Raw genomic sequence first — 22,886 nt, forward strand, 5'->3', positions numbered from 1 at the left:
CTTTAGAACTGAGCATTCCATCATTATAAATTTATTTTCAACAAGAGTAAATATAATATATTTCTCAGAATGAGTACATATTTGAGAAAAATGACGTCTTTTTAAACAAAGTATGTGGAAATAAAATCCATTTCGTGGAGTAAGTATTAGGAAAAAAGGCGAATTATATGTTGCTTGGAGGATTTTTCAGAATGGAGGTCACATTTGAATGTGGTTGAGAAAGACTGGATTTGACTTCATTGGAAGGAACAGGATCTGAAGAAGGGCAATGCAGGTGGAGACATGCATATGAGGAATGGAAAAAGTGCAGAGATCTCATTGATAGTACAGTCTGACATAAATGAAGGATACATGAAGGAGAGAAAGAGAAGACATGGCCCAGGACACAGGTTGAATTAAATTAATTGGAGAACTTTCAATATTTGTTGAAGGAAATTGAACTTGAATGCTTGATTAGACAGTTTGAACTTCATAGGAAATGGGATCCGTGGAGGTCTTGACACAGAGTAATGGCAAAATCCTCTGTGCTTGATGAAGATTTGCTTTGATAGGAGTCTGTGTCAATAAGCTATGTCTTCGGAAAGATATAGGGGACGCCTCGAAATAGGGAGAACACATAGGAGGCTACTACAAAAGTCTAGTGGAGAGGTAATGGGGGATTGACCTGGCTGATAACCCTGGAACTGGGAAGGAATGGATAAATACATCCTGAGATGAAATACAGCTCAAAGGTTTTAAGTATTCAGATTATCTGTGACACAATATCAGTGGGTATCTGCTACCCAAGAATATTAAAATAGCACTGGCTATGTGTCAAGTATGCTAGTCCTTGAACAAACAACACTGAAATTATGCCTGTCTAGGTCAAGTGTGCCTGAGCAAACGTGTGTTCAGTATACACCATGGATTTTTTTAAAGAGTAAAAAAAGTGCCTGAAACCAAATGATATACTATGATTAAAATGCATATTTTTAGAAGTAGATTCTAATAATATACAATAAAATTCTAAGTGTTTGGGGATATTGGATTACCCTTAAGTAGTTTTGGGGGCTTATTTTGGGAGGTCAATCATTTATTAATTTATTTAAAAATTATTTATTGAGTGCTTACTATGTGTCAGATATTCTACTATGCATAAGAGATGCAGCCACATACATAAGTGGAAATATTTTTACCTGCATGGAGCTTGTATTCCACTAGATGTAGACAGAAAATGGAAAAGTAATCAACAAATGTATAAGTTAATTCCAGATAGTAACAAGTGCATTAAAGACAGTAAAAAAGGTTGATAAGAGTGACTGGGACCAGTAGTGGGACCAGGTGCTGGCTACCTCCATAAGTTTCTTTTATTCTTTTTTTTCTTCTTCTTCTTTTGATAGGTTTCTAAGAGATCATTCCATTGAGGTGACTAATTGGAGATGGGCACAATGGAAAGAGCCAGGCATAGAGAGATTTGAAGAGTGCTCCAGGCAACTGAACAAGAAGAGAAGAAGCCTGGAGCAGAGAACAATCTTGATATTTCTGGGAGCATAAGAAAGAATTATGGCTCTAGGTCAGTGAGCAAAGGGGAGTTTAGTATAAGTTGAGATGAAAAAGGCTGAAAAAAAGTCAGATTGACTAGTTTCTTGCTAGCCATAAGGAGGTTGATTGGAAGTCTCAGGGATGTTTTAAATAGGAGAAGAAAAACTCTATCAAAAATGCCCATGTTATTTTCAATTACTGGTTAAGCTATTTATGGTACCCTTAAAATAAAAATATTACCTGATGTTATCACCTCCAGAGAAAAGTTGACCCTCTCCTTCAAAGACTTGGAGTTGAAAGCACTATGTCCTACATTCCCATCTACTAAGGGCCAACATTCCCTATAGAATGCCTGATCTGCATACCAATCATTTCCTTCTAGCACTGACAAAACAGAAAATTTTGTTCTACATTGTTATCAGTCCTAAAAAACAATTTCATTTAGGGTCTAAGAATCAATTACTTTGGAGGAAGATTTTATAACCATATAAACACCTTTATCAGTAGGCATTGCATAAAAATGGTGTTTTCAGCATTTCTAAATTGGGCCATCTCTATTAGAAATTGCAAAGATGTCATTTGGCTTAAAAATATAGCCCGGTGTTCCATTCCTAAAGGTGCTATTATGCTAACAATAAATCTGAACAAGACCGTAGGCAGAGTGTGGGTTGTGATGTACTCAATATTCATCACACTCTGACCCAAAGGAATATCCATTATGTGCTTCTGGGATTCTTGAGCAAAGCAGGTTTATTACACCTGCCAATTTTCATGGATTTGCTGTGTGATACATCGTCTTCTTTGAAGAAATCTTGGTCACAGTACATATTTCCATTCTTGTGGCTTTCTCTCTCAGGTAGTTCATTTACTCTGGTTCTCAATTCAATAGAAGGTTATGCTTGAGAGTAAAATTCAAGCAATCACAAATACTTTTCAATGTCTCCTTATCATAGTCCTCTGATTGTGAGTGTTCAGAAGGAGGTAGATTTTCTTCCAGATTCAATTTCAGGCTACTCCATTCGCAAAACGGCAAGTTATGTAAAAATACTGACACACAGGTGGTTTTTTTTTTTTTTCTTTATTGGGATAAGCCCTAAAAACAACTTTATTCAAATTTTAAAAATCAGTTACTTTGGGAGAAGTTTTGATAATAATATAAGCACATTTGTCAGTAGATACTGCATGTATATGGTGGCAGGAAAGACATAATTCCCAGTCTCCATTTATTTCTCAAGAGTAATTAATACAGAGGAAGAAACCAGCTCATTAGACCCTGATGACATAATACAATAGTTAGAATGCCTAAAGGAAGCCTTTAATACTACTCTGCCAATAAATATACTAGCTCCATGTTCACTTCCTTGAATTATTCAGTTTCTCTCTGAAACAAAAATGAGTCTCGCAGTGAATAACCAGTATTTCTTCAGGACTGACCAAATAGGTTTTCAAGTCCATAATTTTATAAGATATGTACAGAGGGCTCAGCCATAACAAAATAAATACAAATGGCACACAGATAAGCCAATTACATTTATGAACCAAGTGGAATGTTTAGAAAAACTATCATTTAAATGATAATATTTTGTTAAAATAACAAAGTTAAAAATAGAAGTTCTTAAGATGATATGAATTTTGCATGCCATGGAAATAAAATTCCTTATAACTAGTGAGGGTTGTTATTTCTTATTATGTTCTATAATATAATACCAGCCATCAACCTTCATTGGCACTATTCTTAAGGACTGCCAAGCATGTGTTAGGCATTGGGTTTAAAATTACACTGTCTTTAAACCCAGATGACCCAAAACAGACACAGCACACAATTCAGCTGATTATTACTTTTATCCTATTATTTAGTGTTTAAAAATTTTTTACAATTGTCACATTTTTAAACGTGAAAACTTGAATTTTGCAATTTGCCTATAATTTATCAAATTTTACAAAAATTCATAGTAAAGTGAAAGATCTAAAGAAACTTGGGTTTCTCACACTTGTGATATTCTATCATCAACAGAATCTGATCGTACATGGTTTTTCGGCTTCTTCATTACACCCACTATAGATTTGCTTTAGCTACTTTGTTTAATATGTATCTTAAGAACAAAATATTTCTTTGTGAAAACTTCCTGTGCATTGTCTAAAAGAAACTTAGAGTTTTCCTCCATTTATCAATGTGGTCTCCAAATTATCCCATTAATATTTATGTTTTTCCTACCCTAAAGACATGCACATGCCTCAGTAATTTGGGGGCTAAAAATCAAACTTCTGAGTCTATACTAAACCTGTTGATGCTTTTTTTCCTTTCAGGAAAAACTGTCTTTTTGTCATTCTTTTATTTGTTCTGTTCCTCATTCCCAGCAGTGAGTAGGCATTTATCCCAGGTGGAATTCCATGTTTAGCCTAACCTTAGCATCTTCAGTAATTTACATCAAAAACAAGTTTTCTAATCTGTACTAGAAAAGATTCTCTCTGTCATGAGGGACAGAATCTCAGTGTAAATTAGCCTTAAGTGAGAAAGGGATATCTTATTGGCTTATCTTACTTAAAGTTCCAAAGGTAGAATAAAAAAACTGTGCTTTTCTTCCCTTGGATTGTCCTGCTTCTGTGTTAATTTCATTTTTAGGTGGACTGTCCCTTTACAGTGGCCATGGGTACATCCTTCCACTAACTAGAACAACACAAATGAAATGCCTGTCATTTTATTTTAGCAAAAATCTAGACATTTGCTAGATCAAATACATAAGTAGATTGAAGGTTGAAAAAAGCAGCAGATGTCCTCTTTGAACAGTTCCATGTTATGTACTTGCTACTATGTTGTTCACATAGCAACATGTACTTAATTGCATATATTGACTTACTTGCTTGTTTCCCTTTTTAGACTATAGGGTGAAGGGGGCAGGGACCAGGGCCCTCTTGTTGTTGAAAGGCAACATCTAGCTCAGTGCCTGGAACATATGAGCTACTAACACATATCTGTTGAATTGGATGGAACTGCTTTCTTTAGTTTCTTCGATAAATATTTCTAGACCATCTGCTAGGTGATGAAGAAATAGTAGAGAATATAGCAGACAGAAATCACTGTCCTCATGGAGTTTCCATTCAAATGGTTTGAAACTTTTAAATATTACTAAATATTACTAGAAACCCTATGACAATAACATAACACATACTTATTGGGATAGACGAGAGCAGTTGTTTCTCAGAGGAAATGATATGACCAAATTTTTTCTATTTGATGATAATCCAAATAGGGCCAACAACACTGAATCTCATTCATTCATTCATTCATTCAACAAATGTTTACTGAATCCCTGCCCAGTGCCAGGAAGATACAGTCCCTGCCCCCTGGAACATAAGGTCTAGTGAGGAAGAAACATATTGCCTTGGTTTCCTATGGCTCCTATAAAAATTACAACATGGTGGCCTGAAACAACACATTTATTTTCTCACAATTCTGGAGGTCAGGAGTCCAAAATGGGTTTCACACGGCAGAAACCATGGTATCCACAAGGCCACACTCCTTCCAAACGTGCAAGGGGTGAATCCTTTGGTTCCCTTGCCTTTTCTAGCTTCTAGAGTTTCATTCCTCTCATTCATTGGCTGATAGTTCCCTCCTCCATATGTAAGGTCAACAGCATAGTACCTTCAAATTTTTTTCTGCTGTTTTCATATTGCCTTCTGCTCTGTGTCCAATCCCCTCTGCATTTTTCTTATAAGGGCACTTGTGATTTCCCATACGGATTTTTCAGAATAATCTACCCATTTCAAGATCTTTCTAAACTAATCATATCCTCAAAATCCATTTTGTTATTTATTTATTTATTTTTAAAGATTTTATTTATTTATTTGACAGAGAAAGGGGGAGAGAGAGAGCGAGCACGAGCAAGGGGAGGGGCAGAGGGAGAAGCAGGTTCCCTGCTCAGCAAGGAACCTGATGTGGAACTTGATCCCAGGACCCTGGGATCATGACCTGAGCCGAAGGAACACGCTTAACCAACTGAGCCACCCAGGAGCCCTCCATTTTGTTATTTAATGTAAAATTCAATTCCAGATATTCTTAAGGGCCATTATTTTGTCTATCTCACACATGAATGAAATAATTTAAAAGTATATGATCAGCAGTTAGTATCTTAATGAAAAGGGCCTTTGTTTTCTCACCATATTGAAAAAATACTAAGATAGAACAATAGAACTTTTAAACACTCAAAATTTAAAAAATGTTCCAGAATCATAATACATGCCTAGATGGACTATGATTTATAGTAAAGGCTCAAGGGCTTATGTCTATAATAAAGGTGGTATAAGAAGTTATAAACTTAATGAAAACAAACAAAAAGAAAACAGGTGAAGAGTTTGGGGGCAAAATTTTGTTTTAATTTAGAATCTAGGGGGTGCCTGTTTGGCTCAGTTGGTTAAGCGACTGACTCTTGGTTTCAGCTCAGGTCATGATCTCAGGTTTGTGATATGGAGCCCCACATCCGGCTCTGCGCTCAATGCAGAGTCTGCTTGTCCCTCTCCCTTTGCTCCTTCCCCCTACTTTCTCTCGCTCTCTCTCAAATAAATAAATAAATAAAATCTTAAAAAATATTAGAGTCTGGGAAGATTCAAAATATCAAAATTTTCAAAAGATTATACCTGTGAAAATAGGAAGGAAAAAGATAACTGTAAAAGATTGGCTAACCTTTCAGAATTAATAAAAAGTAGGTTTTGGGAAAGCAAAGAAGATATTATATATATGCATAGAAATAGCACTTTGTCATAGGATAATCTAATTTTCCAAACTACCATAGTATTTGCAAGTAGGGAGACACAGCATGAGGTCTCTAAAAAAACAAAAATAAAAAACAACAACAAAAAAACCCAAATAAATTTAAAGCAGTGTTCTGTTGTGTATATCATTATTAACATCCTTACCTCTGGAGCATTGTTTAGCTCAGACAATTTTATTTAAATAGCTATGTCTTAAAAAAAAAAAAAAAATCCAATCTGTTCTTTCACAGGGATATTGTGCACCAAGGACATATTATTATTTTTCCCTTTAGACTAAAGCAAAAGGACATGTTGAATTACATCCAGTTTGGATAAATAAAGTTAATAGAAGAATTAGAAGATTTCTCAGATCTGATATGCATTCTGAGACTAATAATTTATTTTAACTTAACACAAAAGGTCTTTTGGAGATACTAGGCTGATTCAATATACATATTTAAAGAGCAAAATGTTAATGCTAAATTTTGACAGGAAGCTGAAATGTAAAGTTGGAAGAGAATTTCTTATTTATACATGTATAATGTGGGGGCATCTTGATGATTCTGCTCTGCCCTTTTTTAATCTATTACCAAAAAAGAGACATTATTATTTACCTCTGAATCTTAGTTACAGAGAGTTAGAAGTGACATGAATCAAAATAATGTTATCACTTTGAATAAATATGATTGTAGCACTTCTAAACACTGGATTCTCTAGTGTTAAAAATACCTTTATTTATATGGTTTTCTGATGCTAATAGTTGATTTCTACATATTTTAGCATTCTCATAGGTTTCAAGATTAGTATATCTTTCCATTTCTTGGAATTGCTATTAAATATGTGTCTCTTATAATTGCTGCTTTTCTGGCTTGTAAATTACTATGTTGGTTTCTGTGTTCTCCCAATATGTTACTGTTTTTTTTTTTTTTTTTTTTACAAATATATGAACTTCAAAAGTATCCATTATCACACAATTGGTGGGAAGCAGCATGATATGGTAGAAGGGCTACTCTGACAGGGAGATAATCTAGCTAATGTCCAGACTCTGTGACAACTCAAATAGGTAAACTTGACAATTAAGAATAGAACTCTACAATCTTAACAGATCATGGCTGATGATTTAGAAAAAATGACCACTATTATTTCCTTTTCTGTTTCCATGCCCCTCTATATTATAGTTTTGCAGTTTTTCTATCAAGAGATGAAGATACTTCCAAACCTCTTGAATCTGGACTGGTCTTGTGACTTAGAATGGTTAAAAGGATATAGCAAAAATGACACTGGGCCAGTTGCAAGTCTCAGCATCATGATATTTTGCATGCTCCTGATTTCTCTTGGCACTCTGAGCAGTCACTATGTGAAAGAGCCCAGGGCCACAGAGGATGAGAGATCACTTGAACCGAGGCAGCCCACTTGTCTCAGCTAAGAATGTTCTCGACCAGCATAGTCCCAGAAGACCCAGGAGCTGACCACAGATGTTATTCATCCAAGCCCAAACTAAAAGAACAGCCCAAGTGAGTCTACCCTGAATTGCCAACTTTCAGACTTGTCAACTAAATACATGGTTATTTCTTGCTTTAATCTACTTAGCTTTGGGATGGTTTGTTACACAGCAAAAGCTAACTGACACACCAATATTAATAGATCTAGGTTGAGTAAAAGAACATGTATCATTGAAATGGAAAGAACAATTTCAAAGGTTACTTCTAGTTTTGATATAACATTCTATATCACTTTTTCTTCTATTTCAATATAGCTTTTTTTATACCAAATTTTAAATTTGAGAGAAAATAGGTATTTCAACCTTAATTTGTAAAGACTTAACTATACAGGAAATAAAAAATAACTATTCTTCATTGTTTATTGATGCAAAAATCATTTAATTGCATCCTTTTACAATAAAAATTTCATATTTGACCATTTATAATTGAAATATTAGTTCTGTTTAAAAATAGAGCTTGATGCATTTTTAAAGATTCTATATTAGCCATAGAAATTACCTTAAAATTTTTGTTTATCACTTAATAATTCAAATAACATAAGTGTTATGCGTTTGAAAATTGCTTCACATATTGAAAAAAATAAAATGCCAATAGATTATCAATCAAAACTCATAAATAGAACACTTTACCTGCACAAGTATTTATGAGTGGCAGCAGAATTACCAGTTTCCATAGCAACCTCATTTCCACTTTCTAAGGTCAAAATTTGTCCCATACAATCAGCAGGAAAAAAAATGTCTATCTTCCAGTCAGTATCTCAAGAGTCTGAAAGAAACAAAATTGTCATGAAATGACAAAAATACAAACATGAATACTTAAAAATGTATATAAATTTTTGTTATTCAAAATAAAGCAACCTAAATGTCTACCTTTTATGTATATATATATTTTGCAAAGTTTCCATTTCAATTCATATTTCCATAATTTCAGTTCATACCTTAGATACACATGTCATTTGCTATGAGATTTGATGTAGTAGATAATGGGGTGGAATGCAATTCAATTGAATGTATTATATAGATTAAAACTTTCAGTAATATAATTTTGAGTTAAATGCTTTTGATGTGTTAATGAGGATTAAAAACATATTAAACCAACTCCTGTAATTCTGTTGCTGCTCTTATTTTTTATTCTATGCCATTAGAAATAGGATAAAATATTACTCCATCTTATATGTATTAACAGTGATTTTATAAATTTCATGGACTCTTCTAAGTTTTTTAATTACTATTTTTGAGAATATATTCATTAAGAAACACGATCTTTCCTAATGTTTGTACAACTAAAACTAATATTGTACTACAAAATTTGTGCAAGAAATGAATTTCTGAAAGTGTTATCTTTCAAATATGAGACATGCATTTCCTGTGGTGTTACATCATAATTTTCTCTAATTTATTTTGACAGTTAAGCTATCTGATGTTAAATGAAATTAAGATGAAGTGTTTTGTGTTCTTCACTTCAAAAGAGAAATCTAATAAGGAGACTCTTAAAACTCATGATCTCAAAAAAATATACAGAGAATAAGTTCAGAATACACTCAACTAGGTTACATTTGATAAAATGATATATATATCAAATGATAGGACCCTTTGGGAATTTTTAACTTACACATATATATTTCTTGTAACTTCAAATACTTTTGGAAATATGTGGACTTTATATGTGATGCTAGCAGATAATGAAATTTTGAACGTTTCCTGATATAGTTTTAAATTTTAAAACTCTTTTCTTTCTGTTGCTAATTACTTCAACTAAAGTAAAAATCTGACTATATTCAACTTAAAGTTTTTACAAAATCTAAGTTAAATGCTTTCAAATTTAATCAAGGAATAAAAATCCAAGATAAAATAATTAATATTCAATCCTGCCATCTTATGAGAGACACAGACATTTAACAAAAGAACAAAATCAAACACAGATATATACATTGGTGAATGTTTATGCGTGGTAAATATGGTAATGTTTTGAACTAAAAAATGAAATCTATGAGATCTGTGGGCTGGGGTTCAAATAGCATTTTGAGCTGAAGCTTGAAGGACAGGTAGCTCTTAGCCAGGCAAAGAGTGGGTGTACATGGTATGGGGGGGTGTAGGTCTGGAGGGATTAAGATGGGTAAGGATGAGGAATGAGACTAGCAGTCTAAGCAAAAGGGAAAAAATAGGACATGGTCCTGAGGCAGAACTAAGCTTGCATTTTCAAAGACCTGAAAAAGAACCAGTTCATGACATCAGAAGGACAATGGCATGAGACAAGGTTGAAAAAGGAGAAAGAAGCTCAAATATGCAGGGCCTATAGGCCATGTTAACAAGTATGGATATCATACTTTCAAATTATAATTGAGGATTTTAAGCAGGACAGATGCAATTTAAATTACATCTTACAAACATCACTCTGTTTGCTGTGGTGGAGAATGGAAGGGATGGACTGAAACGTGGACTTACACAGATAAATGATGAGGTTACTTTTGCAGTCTAAGAAAGGGATAATGACGGTTTTGACTAGAGTAGTGGAATCTAAGATAAAGATAATGTGATCTCTGCATAGGCTTCCTTCCTGAAATCTCTTGTCCTCTCCATACATGTGAATATTACATGCAAAATTATCTTTCTAAAACAAAGATTTGGTTCAATTATGCCAGCATTCTGAAACCTTTGCTCATTCTCTACTGCATAACCATCTAAAGTTTTTGGAATGGTATTCAAGGTCTTATACAGTGGATTTCTATCTGTTCTTTTCCAGCCAGATTACTCAGTAAATACTTCCAGTATAGGCACAAGGATCTACTCTCTATTTACTCTGCATATGTATCATACACTGTCTCCGTATGGATGCTCTTTGATTTGCATAGAATTCCCCATTGGAGCATACATCTCTCTTAAAAACCATGTAATGGTAGCATGACCATACATCACTATTTTTCCCTGACAGTTTCTGTTTATTGGAATGTCAAAGCACAGGGGCGCCTGGGTGGCTCAGTCGTTAGGCATCTGCCTTCAGCTCAGGTCATGATCCCAGGGTCCTGGGATTGAGCCCCGCATCGGGCTCCTTGCTCTGTGGGAAGCCTGCTTCTCCCTCTCCCACTCCCCCTGCTTGTGTTCCCTCTCTCACTGTCTCTCTCTCTCTGTCAAATAAATAAATAAAATCTTTGAAATGTCAAAGCACAAATAGTAACAGTACCGTTTTCCTCCTCCAAAAAAGTCCTAATTTACAAGATAAATTATATGACCAACTTATTTGATGGATATTCATTATTTTTCCAACCCAGCAATTCCTTCCCCTTCTTTTGATAAAAGCTCTGTGACCTTCTTTTGAGGAACCACTTCCCTAAACACCCTCAGTCCATATAATTGGAGTGGGATTGCCTCCACCTTCTAGCTCCAAGGATGAGGATGTAACCAGGGCCTTGTCAATCAGAAATCCATTTAACTCACTGTAGTGTTTTATAAAAGGAGGGGCACATAAGCCAAACCAATGACAGTCAAAACCAGGACCTTTGTCAATATTATTAAGATGATTAAGTTGCTAATATAAAAATCTGTTGATCCAATGTAATATAATATTTCACTAGGGCTGTCTTAACCCAATTTTGTAAACTTGGTTAAAAACTCTCAATTCCCCTTGGCAGACAGTTTACTAAGTCCTCACCCCAACTATTTCTCTTACAGGATCTAATACTCCTGGGTTAAATTGCACACAAACCCAATTTTCAGCAGTGTCCAGATACCTAACATTCAGGAATGGTTCCTTCTTCCTTGGGCTGGTATAATTATTCAAAATACCCAATGTCACAGAAGCCCACAAAATCTAGCTAACCTTACCCCACCTGATATCCATGAGCTGCTTCTTACTCTCCTAGCTTGCTTATATCCTGTCCCTGGGTACACGCCCCTGGATGGCCCTTGTCTCATCTGGATCTGTAAGAAACAAGAGTTCTGCTTCATCTATCCCAGTTTTGTATATCTGAGTGTTATTGTGTTGTATTCTGCCATTCAAAAAACCTATAATCATACCTGATACCATGAAATTATGAAGCCATCTGCTATGCTTACACCCCTGGAATTTCCAGATGTGAACCAATAAAATGAAAATTTGCCTAACCCAGTTTGTGTTGTACGTTTATCTCTTGCAACCAAAATCATCTGAATAGTTCATACATTCTTCACCCTGAATTTATATGAAGTATTTCTCAAAGATGCCAGAGCAAACTGACTGATATATGCCCTCTGAGACTTGTATTTATCAAAGGCTCCATTGTATTGCCAGAATTTTCATACCTTACTTTGAAGATAAACACCATATATAATACTTGCTCATAATACTTGGTGTGGTAGGTTTAATGTAGAGCTCCTAGTTATTCCATAATATGTGCTTGGTTTGTATTTGGTAGCCAAACAATCTAGTATTACCAAGAAAAAGACTAAACTGGGAACCTAGAGACATTGCTTCTGCTGTTGTCTCTTACTCTTAACCAGCTGGGTAATGTTGGGTGATTCATTTATAATCACAATGACTGACATTTTCCTCTTATGAAAATGGAGGGGTTTGACCTAGAGATTACCTTTATGTTTCTTCCAGCTCTAATATTCTAAAATTGTTTGATTCAACCCAGTGTATAATTTCATAGCAAATATTTCCCTTTACCATCTGAGTATTTACCAGCATCCTATAATGGGCAAAAGCCCAGGAGATATTTTATTTGGCAAAACTCTATAAAGATAGGTTAATAGTTATTATTTATACATCGGTTGTCATTTGTAAAAGTTCCATTTGTAAAAGTTTAAATTACATGAGGAAGGAGAGTACTCTGGCTCAATGAGAGCCATCCAGATGAGAACAGTCTGGTTATTTACTCACAGACAAATGGCCTAGAAATATTCAGTAGGTAAAATTTATGCTGGTCATTGACACACAAAGTAGCCACAGGAATTATTTCTAGGTTCCTAGAATACTAAAGATTGCTTGAGGTAAATAAAGGAAGCCAATATATAAACTTAAAAGAATTTCCAGAAGCTCTAAAAAAGTTTCAAAAATGCATCACCAGGATTTTGTTTTAGGTGAGGTTTTTAGGCCATGCAATCTTTTAAATATCATTTTGACCTGGAAAAGTGGGTGTCTTCATTCGTGACCCAATTACTAAGATCACTATTGTATTTTTACTGAACAAACTTTGTCCTCTCTAGACCATGGTGTTTCTTTTTTCTCTCATGGAATTTCTCAGTACAAAAGTATTAATTTCAAACACTTCAACAAAAGAATATGCGTAGGTTCAGAATTCCTTTCTTGCAATTCCAAAATATATTTTTTTAAATCTCTGAAAATTAAAATATCCTTTTAAGTTGGATGGCAAAATTCAGTGGGTGGCAAAATTCAGTGGGTGGTAAAAATTAATGTGAGGTTGTTCAATCTGTTTTATCCAACCTATTATAAGTATTTACATGTTTTGCTGCTAAACCAGAAATGTTGGTTGATAGAGCTGTTGCCCACTGGAGGTGTTGTCTAAATATATATGAAATTATACCACAATGTCTTTCTAAAGGCTAAAATAGGGATCAGCAAACTACAGAATGATGACAAAATTTGGTATCCTGTCTATTTTTGTAATAAAGTTTCCCTGGGACCCAACATGCCTGTTTATTTATGTACTGTGTATGGCTATTTTTGTGCTGCAAAGGCAGAGTTGAATAGCTCTAGCATATGAGACCATATGGCCCTCAAGAAAATATTTATTATCTGATCCTTTACAGATTTAGTTTCTGGAAGTTCTTTTGCTCATCCCTATTCTAATATATTCTAAACTCTAAAATATATTTGGCTATAAAGCTTTCAGGTAAAGGATTGTGGCACTGTATTTCTTTAACCCTATGTATATACACTCAGCAAAGATAACATCTGTTTAGCAGAAAAAAAATGGGTGCTGAATTTTGAAGTAGCTTCAGCCAGTGAGTGTCCTGCCTTAAATTGACCTCTATACCATGTATTGTTGACAAGCATCTGACCCCAGAAAGCAGGTAAGAGAAGAATTCAGAAACAATTGCTGTGACTGTGAGGTCACACCCAACATTAATTATTCTTAACCCAGACAACACTAACAGTTTCTTTGTATGGGTCAGAATAATTGCTTTTTTAATGTCCACAATAACCAAACTATGGAAAGAGCCAAGATGGCCATCAACAGACGAAGATGTGATACACACACACACACACACACACACACACACACACACACACACCATGGAATATTATGCAGCCATAAAAAAAAAAACAAAATCTTGCCGTTTGCAACGATGTGGCTGGAACTAGAAGGTATTATGCTAAGCAAAATAAGTCAATCAGAGAAAGACAATTATCATATGATCTCACTGATATGTGGAATTTGACAAACAAGGCAGAGGATCATAGGGGAAAGGAGGGGAAAATGAAACAAGACAAAACCAGAGAGGGAGACAAACCATAAAAGACTCAATCTCAGGAAGCGAACTGAGGGTTGCTGGAGTGGAGGCGGGTGGGAGGGATGGGGTGGCTGGGTGATGGACACTGGGGAGGGTATGTGCTATGGTGAGCACTGTGAATTGTGTAAGACTGATGAATCACAGACCTGTACCCCTGAAACAAATAATACATTATATGTTAATATAAAATGTTTTTTTAGAATTGGAAAGCTATCACTCAATCTACTCCTTGGCTATAAAACCATTCCTCAGTCTATGAATTGCATACAATTGCCAGTAAACAAGGAATTAATTAGGAAAGTCAAGTACTGGCTAAGCCTCAAACAGCAAGGAAATTCTGGGGGGGGCTGTTGTCATGCTCAACTATGGTATTCCAGCAGATATGGAAGACCATGGGATTTATCAAAAGAGAAAAATTCTTTTTCTTTTAAAAAAGAGGTTTCCAACTTCTGTTTGTACTGGGAACTAGGGACAGGAGTTTTAAAAAAAGGGGGGGCAAGGTGTGGAACCCCTGGGTGACTCTGTTAGTTAGGCATCTGACTCTTGGTTTTGACTCAGGTCATGATCTCATGGGTGTGGGATCAGGCCCTGCATCAGGCTCCGCGCTCAGGGGAATCTGCTTAAATATTCTCTCCCTGGGTGCCTGGGTGGCTCAGTTGGTTAGGCGACTGCCTTCAGCTCAGGTCATGATCCCAGGGTCCTGGGATCGAGTCCTGCATCGGGCTCCCTGCTCTGCGGGGAGCTTGCTTCTCCCTCTCCCACTCCCCCTGCTTGTGTTCCCTCTCTCGCTGTGTCTCTCTCTGTCAAATAAATAAATAAAATCTTTAAAAAAAAAAAAAGATTCTCTCCCTTTGCTCCCCACCCTTTAAAATAAATAAATAAATCTTTTTTTTTTTTTTAATTCAGGGTGAATGTACATGTGTAGCTCTGTAACAAGCCTTTGAAAAGGGCTCATACAGGATTCTAGTGGGTACTCCCCAACCATACGCACAAGCTTCAGAGAATGCTTAAGGTGACCTAATATATCACATTGAAGGACAGAGGAAAATATGGGAAGTTATTCTTGTCCAACTCTCAATCTGATGCTCTTTAATAATAGAGATATGTAGGTGATACCAGTCTGGGTGATGGAGAATTATGTTCATTAATATACACTCTTTATAGAAATCCCTAAGTGAATTACAAATTATAACTATTCCTTACCTCTTCTGTACTATCTGAAATGATTTTCTCACTCTGATAGAAAAATCAAAACAAACTACTGCTACTACTGAATGGCTTGGTGATTGGAATGGCTCTAAATACAGGTAATAGAAGGGCCCATGCAGGAATATTACTTAAAATATTGGCCAACTTCTCTCTCTAATTGGGTCTCACTTATGTTGCTTTAGCATGAAAAACAAACCATTGTTGAAAGTGCATTAGTTCTAAGGGCTTTATACTTCTTCTGCTTACAGCAACACTGCTTTGACATTAAAGAATTTTGTAGCAGAGATCAAGATCCATATTCAGATGGTGTACTCGTCATCAGAACAAACATGCTCAGCACTAATTGCCCTTTTGTTTTTAATTGACCAGTTAATTAACTGCATCAGATAAATTAAAAATCCCAAATCCATTTTCTTCAGGTACCTTCACTGTTGTATTTTAGTGTGATCAAATTCCACTGATGGACAGAAAAAAATATGCTTAACAATTTTTACAACAGATTTCCAGCCTCAGCATTCATAGAGTTATTTACTATCAAACTAAATCAATAATAAATTAAAAACTGAAATATTTATGATCTGAAAAAAATCTGGCTTGGACTAGGAAATCCCAACTGCCATTAAGTCAGGCAAAGTAGCAAGATAAATGGTACCATCACATTCTTTGTTTTCAGAATATAATGCTATCACTTATGATAATTGTTATGTCAGCTCTCAAAATAGGCAGTCATAATAGATGATAGACTAGTAGAAAGATAGAACACAGCGTGTTTAATGCAATCACAGAAGAAGTATGACTTCTTTTCTTAGAGGAGGCATGATTACATGTTAAGTTGTTAACAGCATGAAATAAATGCAAATATGTTTGTTATGAAAATAGTTAGAATCATTTGTACATTTTTCTTGTTGTTATCAGAGCAACCAAGCTGTAAAACTCAACTTAGTCTTTAATACAGTTGATCTCAGATGCCTTTTGCTTGAGGAGTCTCACTGAAACAGATTAGTGTGGAAAAACTGATTTTCTAACTGCTAAAAAATAATATTTTCAGTGGATTGCAGAATTTAAAGAAACTGTATAGATAAGATAGGCCAGCCCTTTGCTTGTATTGATGAGGACACCAAGGCCTAGAGCAGGTAAATGTTTATTCCAATTCAGTTCAGGACCTAGAATAGATTTGGGACTTACGGCACAGCCCTGACAGCGGGTTCTCCTTACTAGCTATTCCTCTTGATCTGCGACACAGGGCATGCCACCCAAGTCTAAATAGCTTCGGCTTCTGTGGGTCCATTTTCCCAAATGTAAAATATGGGTAATTATACCAGAGAGGAATGCCCTCGGTGTCTACATTAATCAGAATAAGAGAATGAAGGATGAGTGATACTAGTTTGGAGGCTTTGTAATGTCCACTCTCCACTCCCAAAAGGGTGACAAGAAATATCTGTTCAGCCAAATGCAAGTTTATTAGACTTACTGCAGAAAAGGAGAATATAACTTGACACAGTCTTAGCACTACCTCAGAAGGGGAAGTTATGGATGATATATATATAGGATTTTACGGCCTGAGCTCAGCGATTTTAAAGTTGTTCTTGCAAGACAAGAACCTGAGTAGGACTGGGCACAGCTTATGGAATAATAGCTTTAGACTGATGGGCACCATGAGGTGAGACTCTTGATTGTGTCTTGAAATGTAAGTTTTATCCTGTAGAAGCAAATATTTCCTGAAGCAAATAACTAAATGAATTTTTTGCTTTCAGTCTCATTTAACATAAAGATAGGGATATGCCAGTTTTATTACCAGTATAATAGAATGAATGGACTGCTAACCAACCGTGAAAACAGAAGTTGGGAAACTTTTTCTGTAAAGGATCAGATAGTAAATACTTTCTGTTTTGCAGATCATTTGGCCTTTGTCACCACTACTTAAACTGGACTATTGTAGCATAAAAGCACCCATAGACAAGACAGTAACAAATGGAGCTGTGTTCTAATAAAACTTTATTTACCAAAAAACAATCAAGGATAGAGTTTAGTCCAAGGTTGGAGTTTACCAATCCCTGGCTAAAGAATGACATGGAGAGTAGTTTCTAGTGGTTAAGTTCTCAGCCCAAGCCTACTGAATATTTGATTAATCTCCGGAATGACAAAAGCTGAGAGGGATAGTAAACATATCAGATAACAAATTTCAGAAATATCTGGATTACAAAGAATGAAGTGTCTGCATTTATTCCATTACTTTTAATCCAGATATTTTTGAACTTTGCTACTGTACAAAATATATATATAATAATGACATATATGATTTGGTATAACATATATATATATATATTTTAACATATATATAATAACATAACATATATATCATATATATATTAAATAGCAAGGAGATTATTTTTCTTTTCACTTTTTTGCCTCTTGATCACAAATTAACCAAAAAATAATCAAAACAAGAATATTTATAGCAAGATCCTATTTTAAAACACTTAAGTGTGTGAAGTATTTATGTTTTGTTTTGGGGAAAGTATAAAATCTGGGGAACAGTATTAGAGCAGTAGGAAAAAAAAAAACAAAAAACCTTTTACTTCTTTCTATGCCTAAAAAAAGTAGTTAGAAGAATTTTTTTTAAAAAAATTTCTGCTTTGCTACATTTTTCAAATTAAAGAAAAACAAAACAAAACAGATCAGTATAGGCCAGAATATTACCTAAATCTGATAAATCATATTTAATAAAAATATATATTAAGTCTTATATTTAGGTTTAAAAAAAAGATCTACTTATTTAGAATTGGAGTGGGGTGGGGAAAAGTGACTTTATACCAATCAATGGTTAAAAAAAGGACACAACACACACGTATGGGGTGATTCTAGGCCAACATTTAATATTTGCCTATTTTTTACATAGTTGCCAAAAATCAGATATAACCAAGATTGCATTAAAAAAAGCATAGTGGTCAAAACCAGGGAGGTGTTATTTCTGTCTTAACCTGCACTTATGTAACCACATAGGGGGGTTGTATTCTCTTCTAAATATCATGGTTTAAGAGGAATTTTGAGAAATCGAAACTCCCTCCTGGGGAGCAGCGTGAGGATGATGAAGTGCCTAGCAACTTATGAGAGGGTCAGTAGAAAGAAATGAGTGTGTTTAGCCTGGAGAAGAGAGGATTTAGCAGGCAGAGAAGAGCCATCTTCAAATATTTGAAGGGCTGTCTTGTGGAAGAAGGATTAGACTTATTATTTGTGTCTCAGGAGAGCAGAACTGTGACCAAAGGGTAGACATTTCAGGGCAGCAAATTTCAGCTTAGTATCAGCCCAGAGCATTTTAACAAGTAGAATTGTTTAGCCAGTGGTTAAGTGTACTGGCTTTAAAACCTAGACAGTCTGGGCTTCTATCTCACAACCTACAGATACTTAATAGCTTTGTGACTTTAGAGGAAATAAAATAGCCTCTCGGAGCCTAAGTTTCATGATAATTATAATGGAAAAAGTACTATCTACCGCATGGGGTTTATATGAGTATTCCATGAAATTGTTCCTGCAAAAAGTAAAAGTGAAACGTTTTCTCCTTGGGATACCAAGTTCTCTATGACTAGGGGTATATAAGAGTAGCTAGATGACACCTTTCCTGGATAATATAGAGGGCATTTTTGCATCAAGGAGAAGGTTAAACCAGATGGCCTCTTAAGCCCTTCTAAACTTGTAGCTTTTTAATTCTATATAAGAGCAGGAAGCCAGAAATCCTCTGGACCAGGTTCATTAGGTGGTGGTCCAAAAGCTAGATTTTTGTAGCAGAGTATTTACATACTGGGAAACCCATATAAAAATGAACATTTGGGTTTCTCTTTAAATATCTGAAGAGATACCACCTCACACCTGTCAGAATGGCTAAAATGAACAACTCAGGAAACACCAGGTGTTGGTGAGAATGTGGAGAAAGGGGGAACCCTCTTACACTTGGGGGGGAATGCAAACTGGTGCAGCCACTCTGGAAAACAGTATGGAGGTTCCTCAAAAAGTTAAAAATAGAGCTACCCTATAACCCAGCAACTGCACTACTAGGTATTTACCCAAAGGATACAAATGTAGTGATCCAAAGGGACACCTGCACCCCAATGTTTATAGCAGCGATGTCCACAATAGCCAAACTACAGAAAGAGCCCAGATGACCATCAACAGATGAATGGATAAAGAAGACATGGTGTATATATAAAGAATTTTTAAAAAATCTACAGATTTGGCATCACTGGGTCCACATTTCTACACAGTAACAACACAACAAAAATGCATTGACAACAACCAGTTTCAGGAGTGTTGGCCCTTTTCCACTGTTCGCCTGTGTCTGGGGGACCTCGACTATCTCAGACCCATACCATCTCACTCTTTCCTACCACCTGCCTGGTCTTTGCCATCTCTGCCTGACACCACCTGGGTGAGATAGCTAGAAGTAGAGTCCTTTCAGATTGTATGACAATGCAGAAAAGCAGAAGGAAGAGGAGAAAGAACGAGATACCAGGGGGCTGGCTGAAAGGGAAGATCACAGGAAGAAGAGTAATATGACTTTTTGAATACTGACCAGGCTCTATGCCAAGGATTGTATGTGCACTGTTGCATCTAATTTTCTCAGCAGTCCTACAAGATATGTACAATGACCGCTCTCACTGGGGACTCAAGCTGGGAGGGGTAAGGAATTGGACAAAGTGCAGCCAACTAATCAGTGGCAGAAAAGCCCCAAATCTGACCAGTATCTGTTTAGATCCTGAGCCTGTGCTTCCCACCACAATTTTATAGACTTTACAGTTTTGCCCAAAGCTGGCTCTGGAAGATGCAGCTCAAATTTCTTAGCGTTGAGAAAGAAAGATCCCTCCCTATTAGAGTTGCAAATGGATGATTCCTCCTTCATTGTGAAGAATCTGAACTGTTATAAAGCTAAAGGCACGGGCAAGGGTTTCCATCGTGTGCTTTTCCGGCTTAAAAAAAAAGGAGCATGCAGTCAAATACTATGCAAAACACAAGGTTGGATAAGGTGAACAAATTCCTGCAGTATTTTTCTCTGTCTCTGCTACTCATAGCATAACATTTGAAGAGAAAGGTATGATATATAGTGTTGCTCAGACTTCCAGGATCCTTGGATTCTGTTTTCTACAGTGCTTTTCCTAGGATGAATGCTTCAAAGAAGCACTTTGGGAAAACCTGATCCAGGAAAAAGAGCCCTGGACCAGAAATACAAAGGTCTCCAAGTCCCATCTCTGCCAATACCTAGTGATACAATCTGAGTAAGTCTTGCAACCTCTGTTCTTAGGTTGCTCACGGTAAATATTGGGGCAGTAATATCTGTCCTACTGACTGCTCCTAATTTTTGTAGGGATCAACTAAATAAAGGATTTGAGAGAGCTCTCTAAATTGGAAAAAGCTCAAGATATACATCAGGGATTAAATGACTAAAGTGTCTCTCTCCCGCATAGCTGATCAGGAAAATTGGCTGGATTCTAATCGCTTTCATGCCAATCAGTGATTTTCTGACCACACTTAATGGCATATCTTCTTTTTTTAATGCCTGGATGTGTGAATTTTTTGACCTACCTGGAAGAGAATTATTAAAAGAAAATCTATGTAGTCATATTATCATGAATACATTAAAACTATGCAGTTGTAGGCTCTCTGCTGAGAAAGAACACACTTTCTTCCAAGGCTATCCATTAAGGGAGAAAGGGTGAAAAAAATAGTGAACACTCACAGCAGGATGTACACTGATTCCATTCTGTTCCTTTTGGCTAAGGTTCACGGTCCCCAGCCCCTGGACAATTGGACCTTTTGCCTTCTCTTTCATCAACCTGTCCCCTGATATGTGCTCCCACTGGCTGTCCTGACCTCACGGAAATAGGAGTCGCCTCAGGAGGAAAATGCAGTTGCCTGTCAACACTGTTGCTTTAAAAGTCTGGGAAATTCCTCTGCTATTGAGAGGTGAGAATTTTGAAAATAATAAACATAAAAAGGAGTAAAAGAAAAGAAATAACTCATTTGGGAACAGGGAATGCCATTATACCTCAGTCTCTTAAGGGCCCCGTTCCTTGGCTTTTTGAAGTTACAGAAATGCGGATCAGTCTTTTTTGTTGAAGGTGTGTTATTCTCATTAAATACATGGGCCCTGAAAGGAGAGACTGTGGCAAGAGGCATGGGGGACTGACCTCATTCCCAGCCCTTGGCACATTCTATCACCTTTGGAGATAGCAGTTGCAGGCAAAATAAATGCACCTGTTGACCTGATCAGACACTTTCCCAAGGGGAGGGCATTAAGATATTGTCACAATTTTCTCCCACTTCATGTCTGCTTCTTGTCCTCTTACTAACAAGACTTAACTGCCTTCTAATACTTAGAACTCACGTTCATATAAATAGTACCCTTTTATAAAATGATCTATAGTGTGAAAGGTGCTTTCTGAAATAAAATGTCTCTTTTTGATTTCTTAAATTACCAAGAAAAAGAAAGTAAGGCTCACAGAGATTAACTAAATTTCCTAGACCCACACGGGATAAAGTGTGCATACTCCTTTAAAAGCACTGTTTTATATTTTGTACCCTATGGTGACTTGGGACAAAACTGAAAGCCTAATTTGCATCCAGATCTAGATAAGAGTCTTGTGAGCTATTAACAGTGGGGAGGGAGTTAAGAGAGGATGTAAAAATCATACTCAGTGCCTTCTGCAGAGCTTCCCCAAGGGTAGACTGGCCTAGCGAGGGGAAGGGGGGAGGGGTTGAACCAGGAGTCCAAAGGGCTCAGAGAGAGTCCACCACTGCCTATAATCAGTGACATAATTTCAGTAAGTTCAGCAACATTTTGGGTCTCAGAATTCTAAACTGAGATGAGAGAGCAGGTAATTCAACAGAGACAAGTAGGAGGGAAACTTCCAAATAATGTAACACTACTTCAAGTATTATTAGGTCAAAAGCACATAGATGGTATGTACCTGAGCTGGACTTTGTACCCAGATCTTTTGATTTCAAGACAAGGGCCCTTTTCCTATTACATATAGGAAGCACAGGATTGTTGTCAGCTATCTGGATATATGTGTTTGGAATTACTCTGAAAAGAGTATTAATTAGTTTGTAACACAGGAGGCAGGTTGAAATGTGAAGGTAATTGGGGAAAAAGTCTAAGGAAGGAGGGGCTGTAGTGAGAATAAGAGCAAAGTGTTGCTCTCAAAGATGGCATTGATTCTGTCAGATCATCCATGTCTGAAGGGCAATAAGAAAAATAGTCATTGACTCAGCGGCTCTGTAGGCTCCTCAAGAGAAGTCAGTAGTAGGTAAGAGTCCATGCTTTGTAGCCAAGGTGCTCATTCCAGTCCAAACTCTGCCTCTCACTAGGGGAGAAACTTGGTACATATAGGTTACTTAACTCTTCTGTGCCTTAGTTTCCTCCTCAGTAAAATGAGGATAATAATAATAGCTTCTTTCCAGG

The 22,886-nt window shown here is 36.2% G+C and overlaps 1 protein-coding gene across 1 annotated transcript in view; it reads right to left on the reverse strand.

Annotated features, from left to right (window-relative positions):
- The window catches only part of CNTN6 (contactin 6), a 306,049-nt gene that overhangs the window by 234,319 nt on the left and 48,844 nt on the right, over window positions 1-22,886 (reverse strand). The window contains exon 2 of the mRNA XM_021695279.2: window positions 8,402-8,537. Coding sequence (XP_021550954.2) covers window positions 8,402-8,456 — 55 coding nt within the window. The 5' untranslated portion in view covers window positions 8,457-8,537. The remainder of the gene's footprint in view (window positions 1-8,401; window positions 8,538-22,886) is intronic.

Source organism: Neomonachus schauinslandi, chromosome 1 (genome assembly GCF_002201575.2).
Source record: "Neomonachus schauinslandi chromosome 1, ASM220157v2, whole genome shotgun sequence".
Lineage (NCBI taxonomy): Eukaryota > Metazoa > Chordata > Mammalia > Carnivora > Phocidae > Neomonachus > Neomonachus schauinslandi.